The sequence below is a fragment of the Gossypium hirsutum genome, chromosome D03 (assembly GCF_007990345.1).
Source record: "Gossypium hirsutum isolate 1008001.06 chromosome D03, Gossypium_hirsutum_v2.1, whole genome shotgun sequence".
Classification (NCBI taxonomy): Eukaryota; Viridiplantae; Streptophyta; class Magnoliopsida; order Malvales; family Malvaceae; genus Gossypium; species Gossypium hirsutum.
Genome location: NC_053439.1, coordinates 1,851,168 through 1,865,801, shown reverse-complemented (window position 1 = coordinate 1,865,801; position 14,634 = coordinate 1,851,168). Strand labels below are relative to the sequence as shown.

The window sequence follows — 14,634 nt, the reverse complement described above, 5'->3', positions numbered from 1 at the left end:
TTAGAAAATTTTAGAATTTTTAATACTTTTCTGGATAATTTTCATCTCCAAAAAGTTTCTCTGATCATCTTCAATAAAGTCATGGAATTTGCTTTATTTTTCCATCTTTGGCTTGTTAGTAATTATTATTTTTCCTAATTTTTCAATTTTTAAATATTTGTTTGTTTTTACGATTTTTAATGAATTTTTTTAATTATGATTTTTTGTTAGTGAAAATGAAAACACCCAAAATCCAAAATAATTAGATGACCAAAAAAAAATTTGAATAGTTGAGAGGTTATTTGGTAACTTTTCATAGTTTGATAACTAAAAAAATAATCTCATAGTGATTATTAACGTAGTTTACCCAAATAACATTTAATAAAATATAATATTCGAATTTCAATATGTACAAATTTTTCTTCTAGGGGGACTCAAGCCTCCTTTGCACCAAAATAAAGTGAAACAAATGCTCTCATCAAATCACTCCTTTATTATCAAAAACTACACACTTTAGAGAGACTCCACAACATTCTTAATTACAACTGATGCTGATTAGCAAATCATTGTGTGAAACAGGTGAAAATTGAAGTCTAGTTCTTGTAGAACATGGAAACCTAAATCTGATTTGAAATGGTTTTGTGTGCTTGTCAATTACCCACAACATCTTCTAAATAATAAGTGAAATGGCAATAATAAGAAATAAATAATCAACCAAAGGGGACATACATACATACATGCAAAATGCTTTTTCCGTCAAACAAGAGGAGAGCCCTTCACTCAAGGTTCTATCCTTGTCAAAAAGTTCATAGGCTCTCACTCAAGGCTTGGGCTGCGGTCAATCTTTCCTTATTCACCCAATGCTTAACAAAATCCCTAGCCCCTTAGAACTTCTGGCCTAGGTGCTTTATCAAAACTTGGACCAGCTTTTAGAACAGATCCAAAAGTCTCAGACTATGTTCGGGCCCAAAATGGCTCCACGAGGGCAGGCAAGGGTTCCCCCCCAAATGGCAAATTCTCATTTCTGTCCCTTTATGTTTTTAAAATTATAAGTTAGTTAACGGTAAAAATACATTTTGTCCCCTCAAAGATGAAAAATTTCAGTTTAATCTCTTTAAAATTTTAAAATAACAAGCATATACAAAGATAAAATTATACTTTGACCTCTTTAAAATTTTATAATTTAATTGACCCCTTAAAAATAAACTTCTGGCTTCGTCCGTGCACAGAATGAAACTGAATTCTGGATTTATCTTCTGTGAATTTGAGACCATTGCAACATCCTCCTTCGAGTTATCCCCTCGGAATCTAACCTTCCTTGTGGCCATCAATTTGGGAAGAAGAATTTGATTCATTTTCAATACTTAAATGTTTGTATAAGTCTACTCTTTTGAGTAATTTTACGTAAGTGATTAAAATTTTTTTCATGAAAATTTAATTAGAAACTGAAATCTTATGGGAAGAAGAAGAAGAAAAAGATCATGAAAATCGTGGGTTAAACAATTTGGTCGCGCAGGTATGAAAGCTTGACTGAATAAATCGGCATAATTAATGGCTGTTGGGGTCCCTTGTTTTCCTTTTTCTTCGTAGTGAGAGACACCTCTCATCAGTCTCCATGGTTCCCAACAGCAAGCATTTATTATGGCTGAAACAATTAGGTAAACCTTAAAAGCTATATTCATATAACTAAACGGATTTCAACCTATTATAAAAGAATGTAGGTTTGAATTATGAAAATGATATTGTTGCGTGGGATAATTACGAATCTTAAACATGAATCATAAAATGAATATGAAAAATATTTAAAAAAAATAAATAAACAAATTATTGTTCTATATCAAATAAAATTTTAAATAAAATATGATATAATATGATCAAAATATAATAAAGTTAATGTATGTTTAGTCTTTAAATTTAACAATTTATATTTAATATCTAAACATTTTTTGATATATAAACATAAAAATTGTCAAATGAATAAATAAATTTGAATTAGAAGACTATGTTTTTGATTGAGTGGAAATGTTAAATCAAGAAAAACTTAACCACTAAAAAGTATCAATTTGTTTAATTATTTTTAACTTGAATCATTAATTATTTTATTTAGGTCCTTAAAATTATTAATTTAGAAATTTTTAAATTTTATAAATTTCTTTATAAATTTTTTATATTTTTTTTGAAAAAAATTATAATTTTTTAAAAAATATAAATTTTGATATTTTTATAAATATTTTTAATTTTTAATTTTTTCTTTTTGTAATTTCTATTGAGAGAAAGACCAATTTGTTCATATTCAAAATTGACAGGGACCAAAGAGATATTTACAACAATTTATTATTTGAATTATTCGAATTATAAAATTTAACTCAAGTACTCAAATAACTTATTCGAATTGGCTCGAATAACTCTATTTGATTACCTTGAAATTTAAATTTTTTTTTAAATTTTTTCGAATTAAATTAAATTTTACTCAAACCTGCTTCCGTTAATTCCAATCACAACCCAACAACCCCTCCACCAACAGAACTCTATTCTCAACATAAAATCACTATATATATAAAGATTTAAAAAGCTTTAATAGTGTAAAAGAAACATGTATATACAATTTATGTTTAAAGCACATGTATAAAAATACAATTTATTATTCTTTTAATAGTCAAACGGCATATTTGAGTGTAGTTTACGTTGGAGTTTAAGCTTAATTTCTTTTTTAAATTAAGACTCGATTTAACCTATAAATACTTTTAATTTATATTTAATGTGAACTTTTTATCTGAATTTTATTGTTGGCATTAATCCTCTGAATTCTGGATTTCATTAAAATGTGATAACATGATACTTTAAAGATTGTGCCATGTTATTTTTTAAAAAATTAAAAATTATAAAATCGAGAAAAGCTGACATGACAAAATATCATGATATGCACAATCTTAAAGTGCCACATCATCACACATTAACAAAATTCACTCTAAGACCGAACTAAAAAAATATATCAAATTTCAAAATTAATATGAAACTTAAAAAAATTTTAAAAAAAAATTCGTGAAAAGTTTATATTCATATAAAAGCAAAATGCAAAAGATCCAACATTAAAAAAAAATCAAAGTTGACTCAATATAAATTATGAAAACGAATGCAATCGCAAGGCCAATCCTTATCTATCCACAATAAGTCCATATGAATAAAACAAAAAGCAGGTAGGTAAATACAGTGTTTGAAAACTCTAATAGTAATACTATTAGCGCGATTCGAACTTAAATTACATCTAAAATGATAAATACCTTGATCATCAAGTCAACGCAGGGATTATTTACTAATAATTTTTAAGAGATTACAAATATATTTACATTTAAATGATCATAATCAAAATTAAACATTTATCATTAAAATTTATATATGTCTAAATCACATGTATGATAATGAGTGGTTTTAAAATAACTCAAAAGTAGGTTGAAAGTGGAAACAAGTCTTCTTTTTAGGTAATTATAAAACCTTATTAAGCAAAAGCAAATAATGCATGTGAAGTAGGTAAAAATCACCCCCAAACAAAAACAATATAAAGAGAAAAACCAACCAACTATATTCTCTTTGAATTAATTAATGTTCAAAAATCTCTCACTCATTTACTATAAATATGCAGTTTCAATGCTTCCAATTTCATATTTGTAAGCTTTTACTATTGTTCTCAATTACAGAATCATAATTATGGGAAACAGTTGTGGGAAAAGGAAGATGGTGACTGTGCTGAGCATTGATGGTGGTGGCATTAGAGGCATAATTCCAAGCGTTCTTCTTGCATCCCTTGAATCCAAGCTTCAAGTATGGACCCTTTTTTGGTTTACCATCATCATTATTTATCCGTTAATTTATATTTTTTGAGTTGATTATTGTGGTAGGAACTGGATGGACCAAATGCAAGGATTGCAGATTATTTCGACGTTGTTGCAGGAACAAGCACAGGTGGATTGATAGCCACCATGCTTACAGCTCCCAACAAGGACAATGGACGACAACCTTTGTATGAGGCAAAGGACATCACCAAGTTCTATTTAGAGCATTCCCCTAAGATTTTCCCACAAGACAGGTTCTAGATGTTTATTTTTAGGATTATGATCCAGATTCTAATTTCATCTCAAATTTCGAAATTTTCTAATTGAGTCTTCATATTGTATCATTATAGTTGTGAGTTTGGATATTAAATGCTATCTTGAAATAAGAAGTGAAGTATATTTAAACACATGTTGACTAAGGGCCAATTTAGTATTGCTTCTTAGAAATACTTTTGGGATAAAAGTATTACTAAACAAGATACTTTTTAGCTTTTCAAAAATGCTTTTGGGACAAAAGATGCTTTGCAAAAGTACTTTTTTGGCCAAAAGCGGAAGCAGAAAAACTTTAAATTTTGCCCAAAAGTGCTTTTTGGTCCAAAAGTACTTCTGAGAAGTAATGCTAAACTAGTCCTAAGTACTAGCTTAGTCAACATTGTTGTTGTTGCAGCAATTTGGAGGCTGAGGTTTGAGTGCACTTAAACATGCAATATCTTTCAATTTAATTAGTTGGTATTTGGAGGTTTACGAGTAGTTTAAGAAATGTATCAAAAGAATTAAACACGTATATATTGCATCAATAGCTTAGACATAACAAGACAAATAAATAGCTATGTTGAAGGAAGGCCAAAACCTTTAGGAGAAGTTTCGATTTGTAGTTTGTCCTAAGTTAACTGATCCTCAATAGGTTGGTATTGTCTCTAGTCAGGTTTTCGTTTCCCAACTTTAAGGAGAGTCCAAATACCTAAGGCGATGGGTTTATAGAGCAAGAGCACCTTGTCAATATCGGACCATGTGTGGCACACAATCACCTATCAAAGGAAATATAGACATTTTGACAAGGTTCAAACTTTACTATGGGAAAATGTCCATATTTCCTTTGGTAGGTGCAACATGTATGGTCCAATCTTGATGAGGTGCCCTTATTCTGCAAACTTATCGCCTTAGGCAATCAGAGAGATAAAGCTCTAACCAAGGATAATACCAACTTATTAAAGACTACATTAACTTCAAACGGATAACACTTTGAAGACCTTTTACGAATAAGTTAGCCTTCCCTGAATAAGCTAACAGGTATATTGATTCTTTGATGACTCAATCAAAAGATTTTAAAGCTTTAAGATCAATTTAGAATTTGGATCATAGCTTCAAGACTACATATAATTCAATTAACACTTTTCTATTTATTTATGACATTAAAATGTTATAATTTAGCAGCATAAATACATCGAAGGGACCCAAATACGACGGAAAGTACCTAAGATCACTGATAAACAAATTACTAGGAGACATTACTCTAAAACAGGCATTGACTAATCTCGTTTTACCAACTTTTGATATCAAGCTTCTTCAGCCAGTTATCTTCTCATCCAATGATGTAAGAATTATTGTGTTATTTCTAATATTATTTATATCTAGTCATTAAATCGACCTTAAATTTTTTTTAATTTAGGCAAAGGTAAACGATTGGAGGAATGCTAAACTATACGATGCATGCATCGGTACCTCAGCTGCTCCGACTCTTCTACCGGCACACCACTTCGAAACAAAGGGTTCTGATGGCAAAACCCATAGCTTCGATCTCATCGACGGTGGAGTTGCTGCAAACAACCCTGTGAGAATCCAACCAGGCTATATAGCTCATAGGTTGTTAGTAGCTAACAAAATTTGTGATAATTTAAATACCATTTTAATGTGAATTGTATGTGTAGACTCTGATAGCTATCAGCCATGTTCGGATGGAGAGTTTCAAGCAAAACGCGAAATTTAATGATATTGAACCAATGGATAACAAGAGGATGCTCGTGCTTTCGCTCGGAACCGGTATTGCCTCCATGGATGCACCAAAGTATGATGCAGTTACAGCCAATAATTGGGGAATGTTGGACTGGATCTTCCTCAATGGGAACACACCACTTCTTGATGCTTGTGGGCAAGCGAGTTCCGATATGGTTGATTTTCATGTTTCTGCTCTTTTCCGAACCTCTAGGTGCAAAGAAAATTATCTTCGCATTCAGGTACAGTTTAATAGATTTGTAACAGAGCTACAAGAATTACAATATGCGTATTGACATCTTGTTTGAATAGGATGACTCGTTGACTGGCGCAGCATCAACAGCTGATATTGCAACCGAGGAGAATCTGCAGAAGCTTGTGGAGATTGGAAACGAACTCTTGAAGAAACCTGTTTCGAAGCTGAATTTTGAGACCGGGAGACTAGAGGAAGATGAAGGACTCACAAATGAAGAAGCTCTTGCTAAATTTGCCATCAGACTCCATGAACAACGATGTTTTCGTCTTAGTGTCTAAGGGCATGCAAGAAAATTGAGATTTTTCCCCTTGGAAAATGTTGTCTTTGAATAAAAACTTGGGAGTTTGCTTGTTTGTTTCGCCTCTAAATAAATCGAGAAACTAAAGTTTTCTCGAAGATTTAGCTATGCCTATAGACTTAATATAAATATATATTTGATATGGGTATATTCATTTATTTTCCAAGTTTTTCCACTAGAAATATAGTATCCCTATAACCAAATCCGAAAATGCAAAAAACATGGGTGTTAGATGTAGGTACTTCAAGAAAAATGAAACTATAGCAACATAGTAGACCTATCAATTTTGACACAAACTCGAAAATCACTCGAATCTAAACCTGATAATATCTATCTGACCATAAAAAGGTCAACAACCCAAAGTACTCTAGTAACCAGAACCTGACCCGAAACAATTCAACCCAAAATAATCCAAACTCAAAATGACCAGAAATAATCCAGCTCAAAAGAATAGAGTGACAGTCTGTAGGACTCCATTACACAAAAAAGAACAAAATTATACCTGATTTTTTACTAATCCCGCCAGATTATATCAAGAACAAACTCGAAAGACGAGATACTTGATAATGTATGCAAAAAGGAAACAAAATTGATCTTTCAAGTAAAAGTCAGCGTACATATCAAATTATAGTTTACTAGAAAAGTAATACCTTTTGGTAATCAGAAAGCAAATATGAAGATCGTTGGTGTACCATGATATACTGAAACATTCTAGAGTAATCCCTTTTCTCCTGGTCTCGTCTATCAGCAATCTGCGGTAATTTTATGAAAGCAGTTACCTCCAATGATGAATTTAAAGGGAAGTGTAGGAAGGAAAGCATTAAATGTTTAACATGTTTAATACAAGTATAGATGATGGACAGACCTTCTTCCTTTCGGCCGCAAGCTCTTTCTTTATTCCACCTGAAAGTGAAGAAATGTATATGATAAGCAAAATGTAACAGAGGTAAATGATGATTCGACATTAAGTTCCATATATTTCTGCATGCAAGTTAACCCGGAGACACAACTATGCCAGACCCTTTTTCAACTTCGAAAGAGTGAAAAGGAAAGGAATGGAAAAGTTAAGGACCGAGCAAAGAATCGTACAAATCTATGAAAATTTTTTGTTGTTATTTCACAAGAGACAAAATTGTACAGACCATCATTCGGTTCTAAGTCCAATGCATTTTTAAAGCTCTCCACTGCAGCATCGATGTCATTAAGTCCCATGTATGTTGTCCAATGCTGGATTGGGCAAGGAATTTTGGGCTGAGGCAGTTACATATGCGTGCCATCTAATTAACCGGTTGCCATCAGCTGCAATAAATGGAAAAACTCCTATAGAGATGTGGACTGGTAAACCTGCTACTGATTATGATTCTTTACATGTTTTGGTTCTACTGCATATTATCATGTAAAAGAATCTAAGTTAGACCCAAGAGCAAAGAAAGCATTATTCATGGGTATAACGGGTGGAGTAAAAGGATACCGTCTCTGGTGTCCTGATACAAGGAAGATTGTTTTCAGTAGAGATGTGACTTTTGATGAATCAACCATGATGAAGAACAAGGATTCACAAAAAGGATGACAAAACCAGTGGCACTTTGCAGCAGGTGGAGCTTGAAAAGGTTAATGATGATCCAGCTAATATTGAATAAACAAATGATAAAGAAGTTTCGACCCAAGAACTTCAACAGCAGCAAGATTCAATTGCGTATAGGAGGCCAAGAAGAGAGATTCGTAAGCCTGCTCGCTTTGATAAAATAGTGGCCTATGCACTTCCAATTGCAGATGATGATGTTCCTTCTACTTACACAGAAGCAATAAGTAACCCTGATGGTGTAAAGTGGAAGCAAGCTATGAATGAAGAAATGCAGTCTCTTCATAAAAATAGGACTTGGGAGTTGGTGACACTGCCCAAGGGAAAGAAGGAAATTGGATGCAAATGGGTATATGCAAAGAAGGAAGGATTTCCTGGTAAAAATAAAATTCGATACAAGGCTAGATTGGCAGCAAAGGGTTACGCTCAGAGAGAAGGAATAGACTACAATGAAGTGTTTTCTCCAGTTGTGAAGCATTCGTCTATTCAGATTTTGCTAGCCTCGGTTGCGCAATATGACATTGAACTAGTTCAGCTTGATGTAAAGACGGCCTTTTTACACGGTGATTTAGAGGAGAAAATCTATATGACTCAGCTTGATGGATTCAAGGTTGCTGATAAAGAAAATTGGGTTTGCAAACTGACGAAGTCGCTTTATGGATTGAAACAATCTCCGAGGTAGTGGTACAAGCGATTTGATCAGTTCATGAAAGGGCAAAGGTACACAAGAAGTAAATTTGATCATTGCGTGTATTTTCAGAAGCTACAAGTAGGAACTTTCATATACTTGCTCTTATATGTTGATGATATGCTGATAGCATCTAAGAGCAAAGTTGAGATTGAGAAATTAAAAACTCAACTCAATCTTGAATTTAAGATGAAAGATCTAGGTGAAGCTAAGAAGATTCTTGGCATGGAAATATGTAGAGATAAAGCTCAAGGCAGAGTTAGTTTGTCTCAGAAGCAATATTTGAAGAAAGTACTACAGCAATTTGGCATGAACGAGCAGACAAAACCTGTAAGTACCCCGTTGGCTTCTCATTTCAAGCTTTCTGCACAACTATCTCCTTCGACGAATACGGAACGAGAATACATGTTACAAGTTTCGTATTCTAATACAGTGGGTAGCTTGATGTATGCAATGGTGTGTACAAAACCCGACATTTCACAGGCAGTTAGTATAGTGAGCAAGTATATGCATAATCCTAGAAAAGGACATTGGCAAGCTGTGAAATGGATTCTACGGTATATTCTGAAGACCGTGGATGTTGGATTACTGTTCAAGCAGGATACTACACTTAGTAAAGGTGTTATCGGGTACGTTGATTCTGACTATGCCGGTGATTTGGACAAACGAAGATCAACCACTGGTTATGTGTTTACACTTGCTGGAGGACCAATAAGTTGGAAGTCTACACTACAATCTACAGTTGCGTTGTCAACCACAGAAGCCGAATACATGGCTGTAATAGAGGCTGTAAAGGAAGCTATTTGGTTACAAGGTATGGTTAAAACCTTGGGATTGGTTCAGGAGCATATTAATGTGTATTGTGATAGTCAAAGTGCTATTCATTTAGCAAAGAATCAAGTCTATCATGTACGTACAAAGCATATCGACGTACGATTCCATTTTGTGCGGGAAATTATTGATGAAGGGAAAATTCGTCTTCAGAAGATCAAGACTGCAGATAATCCCGCAGATATGATGACCAAGGTGGTAACAACAATCAAGTTCGAACATTGTTTGAACTTGATCAATATTCTGCAAGTTTAACAGTTGAAGAATGCACTATCAAGTATTGTTGTCGAAGGCAGAAAGAATTGTGTGAAGATAAGATTATCCTAATCAAATCTTCAAGGTGGAGATTATTGGCAATCTACAATCTTTGACTTTTCAAAGATATTTGTGTCAGAAAATTGGGCACCAAAAATCTAAGCATTTAAGGCATAGATTTTTGGGTTGAAATTTGGCTTGGGATAATTGCAATTTTGGTCCCTAATTGAATAGGGACTTTGCAAGTTGATCCTTGAGCTTCAACTATAAATAGGCCTAGCTATTTCTCATTTTCTACATCCCACATTTGCCATTCTCTACTTAAGGCAATTGTTCTCTCTCCATATTTGTAAACTTTCACTTGTATTTTGGAGTGAAATATATTTGGTAGTGCCCGAGGACGTAGGCAAAATTTGCTGAACCTCGTTAAAATTCTAGTGTTCTTTATTGTTTATTTTACATATTTTGCGAGTGTGATTGTAGTGATTTATTGTGCTATTAAATTACGATAGAGGGATATTCTGGCTAGGAAAGACCTGGTACTTAAGCGATCCTCGTGATCCACCTCTCTTTCCTGGGAACTGAACTTAGTGTGATTTTTTAGTACAATAATTTTACTCTTTTACACGCTTCCGCGCAACAGAAAGCATTAAATGTTTAACATGTTTAATACAAGTATAGATGATGGATAGACCTTCTTCCTTTCGGCCGCAAGCTCTTTCTTTATTCCACCTGAAAGTGAAGAAATGTATATGATAAGCAAAATGTAACAGAGGTAAATGATGATTCGACATTAAGTTCCATATATTTCTGCATGCAAGTTAACCCGAAGACACAACTATGCCAGACCCTTTTTCAACTTCGAAAGAGTGAAAAGGAAGGGAATGGAAGAGGGAAGGACCGAGCAAAGAATTGTAAAAATCTGTTAAAATTTTCTGTTGTTATTTCACAAGAGACAAGATTGTACAGGCCATCATTCGGTTCTAAGTCCAATGCATTTTTAAAGCTCTCCACCGCAGCATCGATGTCATTAAGTCCTATATATGCCTGACATCAATGAAAAATGAAAGCACTTGTGAAAAGTATCCAATGTAAAAATACAATCACCCATTTAAGAATTTGAAGCAATTTGCATTTCGGTACAAACACATAGCATGCCTGCATTTTAGCCTAAGAATAAAAAACGGCACCTAACCAGAAAAAAAACACAGACGAATTTGAACATTCGAGAATAAGTAAAGCATCCAATGTAAAAATACAATCAACCATTTAAGAAATTGAACATTTAGCATTTCATTACTAACACATAGCATGCATGCATCTTATCATAAGAACAAGTAACGATGCCTAACCGGCAAAAGCACATATCTAAATAAACAAGCAAGGTTCCACCCTCAAACTAGTTCTGATACTAGGCTATGTCATAGAGATAGTAAGTATTAGACCTGGCCTTGATGAAAGAAAACTTTCACATTATATTCTCCATCACGACTTGCAAAGTCTGTGTCCAACAATGCTCCTTTTAGATCACCGAGTTTCAATTTGCAGGCCTAAAACCAAGAACAAAGACGGTAGTTATACGAAAGGAAATGAACATCAATTTCGCGAAAATAATATGTGTAAGCAACAACGAGCATCGAAGTAGAGAAACTCCTTACTATCACATACTGCCAAACCAATCATTATAGAGCTGATTCAAGTAACGAGAATCTAAAATATGAGAAAGAAGATTGAAATGATCTAAAATTTTCCATGCTAGATGCGGATCTCCATCTGTAACACTCAAATAACACCATCGAAATCAACTCAGAAGCGAATCTCCATCTGTAACAGCTCGATTTTGGGCCTAGTTGGAACAGTAGTTTCGGGACCACAAATTTGACGAGAAAAAAATTATTTTTATTACATTTATATGGTCTAAGATTTCACAAAATGATTTCGTAAAAATTTCGTTCGAAAATTTCGACGTTTGGGCATTCAATTTAGTTAAAAGGACTAAATTGTAAAAAGTGCAAAAATTGAGTTTTACATGTTAGAGGTGTCCAATTCTTATGAAATTTTAAATTAGAGGTTCTTATATGGTAATTAGACCATTGGTTAAGTTGGTGGACAAAAATGGACATGAGATAGTGAAATAGGATATTTTTAAGTTATGAGCATTTTGGTAATTAAAATGAATTAAAAAGACAAAATAGGCCAAAATTTCATCATCTTCAACCCCATGGCCGGATTTTACAAGGGGAGAAGCCATAGTTATGGTTTTCAAGCTTTCAAGCTTCATAATAAGTGATTCCAAGCCTCGTTTTTAATGTTCTTTATGTTTTTGGAGTCCCGGTAACTTGATTTAGCTTATTCTAGCAATAATTTAACCTAGGGTTTATATTTGGAAAAATACCCATAGGTGAAATGTGTTTATTTTGATGCTTTATGGTAGGATATGAAGCTATAAATTATGTTAAACAACTTTTGCTAAGCGATTTTAAGTGAAAACAAGTAAAACGACATAATCTGTAAAAATACCTAATGTTCATAAGTAAGCGTTAGAGTGGAAATTTGATGTTGCCATAGAAGGGAAAAATGTTTATCATATCATAAAACATAAGAATAAGAGATGAAGTTTAATTTTCGAGCTTTGGGGAAAAAGTGTAAATATGCAAAAGTTTAGAGGCAAAATCATAATTTTGCCAAAGTTCGAGTCAAGGACTGTTTTGATGAATGAGAGTGTTAAATAAGTTAAATGTGTTATTATAAGTCAAGAAAGATGAGAAATTGACTTTGATTAGTGAAAAAGAAAAGTGAGAAATTTCCTGGTTGAACCTTCGGAATAGAAAATATATGAATGAAGTGACAGTAATGATCACATGTGTGGCACGGACTGTGTGCAGACCACTATGTGAAAGTGATAGTAATGGTCACGTGTGTAGTACTATGTGCAGGCTACTACGTGTATCGAGTATCATTGATTGTAATGGTGGTTGCTATGTGCTGATTCCGCCGGGTACCATTGATTATAAAGGTAGTTGCTATGTGCTGATTTCACCGAGTATCAATGACTATAAGGGTGGTGCTGTGTGCTGATCCACCATGTATCTGTTATTATTCCAAAGTGTTCATCGGGAAATTGACTAAGTGAAAATACATGAGATCATGTAACGATTAAGTGTAATTGAATAATGAATATATGTGTGGAATTGAATTGAACATTAACTTGAAAATGGAAACGTGAATTTTGAATTGAATAGTGATCAAAAGTAAAAAAGTGAAATTATGAAAAAGTAGAATTAGCAACAAAATAGTTTTGGACAATAACAGCTGTGTGGCTTTGAAAAATCACCAAAAATAGTGGAAATTGAATTAGAGAGTGAATAAGATATGAAATGAAAGCTTAAGGAGTCTATTTTTACATAAAGAAACAGAGCAAGAAAAAGAGTTATATATTTTGAGATGTTTGAATTTCAGTAAGGCAGGGTCGGATTGATTTCGGAATCCCCTATTTTGATTTTGGAAAATAATTAAAAATTTTAAAAAAATAATTATAAGTTATAATTTATATGCTTAGAATTCTTAATGAGTCTATTTTCAAAGGAAACAAACGGAAACATCATCTGAATTCTTTACAATGAGATAATTCATTTTTAGTGAAGAGTGGTCGGAATCGTCAAACAGCGAAACAGAGGAAACTTTAAAGAATAAACTGTACTATTTGGCTAAACCAAAAATTATAAAAATTTTATGGTAAGAAGATATGTGAGTATAGTTTTAGGAAAAATTAACGAGTCTTAATTTGGAGCTCTGTAGCTCCAGATAAAAATAATTTAGTGACTCTGACTTGGATAAACATCATATACATGTGAGTGAATAGTGAAATTATAGTTAATGTTGTTTAAGTGTGTTATACACATTAAGGATGTGGAATGGAGAGGAGGAGGAGGAGGAGGAAAATTGGGAATTATATGAATGATTTGAATATAATTGGTCATATGCTCGATTATAATTGATAGACGATGAAATAGAAATGTTACTTATATTTGTGCATTATTTATCATGGTTTAAGCTCATGTGGGAAAATAAAGTTTCATAGTATGTGTATATGGTATATTTGGAATATGATTTGGTATGAAGTAATGTCATGAATGGTTTATGAATTAACATATGTTGGTAAGTTTGATATATGAATAAATGTTGTGCTCATCCATGCTTATAATGCTTATGCCATATGTTTATTTGGTTAACATATTTGATGTACATGCTTAGGCTTTGGCCAAGTTGTGGCTAGATTATGCCACGTTAAACTTATAAGTTATGCATTGAAATGGTAAGTGCCTAAATGGAAATATGCTTGTAATCATGACAGGGTGGTAAGGTTTAAATTATGTAATCTCTAGTGAAATGGTTTATCATGTGGTTAGTTCCAAAAAGAATTATGTTTAAATGCACTAGCTTGAGACTATGGTTGAATGATATGTTTATGTCTTGTGTGATATGCATAGGAAACGGGTGTGGAAAGGTAATGAAATAGTAAGTTCATATTTGAAGTGAAAAATGACAAAAAATGGGGATGATGAGTTGAATTGATGTTGTTATTTAAGCTAAAGTGATATTTTCATTGCAAAATTGAGAATTTCATAAATGTGTTAATGAATGGTATAATCGATAAACGTTGAGTTAAATGGTGAATACGTATTAGTATTGAACTTACTAATATTGAATTGTACGTGAATTATATGGAAATTGCTAATGGAATGATTTGAATTAAAAGAAATATTGTGGTACTGAAATGTACACTGGATTGAGAAATTGACTTGAATTGTGAACATGAGAATTGTGAATTAAATGAGATGAACAAATGGTGAAAGCTATAAGACTTGGTTGAATGATTATGTATTGGACCTTGTAAGCCTTATTTAGCAACTCAAAGATAAT

At 32.9% G+C, this 14,634-nt stretch overlaps 1 protein-coding gene across 2 annotated transcripts; it reads left to right on the top strand.

Annotated features, from left to right (window-relative positions):
- The first annotated feature begins 3,618 nt into the window (after positions 1-3,618).
- On the top strand, positions 3,619-6,513 carry LOC107909335 (patatin-like protein 3). Of its 2 annotated transcripts, none has more exons than XM_016836816.2 (6): positions 3,619-3,798; positions 3,876-4,063; positions 5,241-5,403; positions 5,479-5,640; positions 5,738-6,043; positions 6,114-6,513. In XM_016836816.2, the coding sequence occupies exons 1-6, from the start codon at positions 3,685-3,687 to the stop codon at positions 6,333-6,335; spliced, it is 1,155 nt and encodes a 384-aa protein (XP_016692305.2). In that variant the 5' UTR covers positions 3,619-3,684; the 3' UTR covers positions 6,336-6,513. The 2 variants fall into 2 exon arrangements, with proteins under 2 accessions (XP_016692305.2, XP_016692306.2); XM_016836817.2 differs by having other exon boundaries at positions 3,624-3,798; positions 5,244-5,403.
- Positions 6,514-14,634: the final 8,121 nt, after the last annotated feature.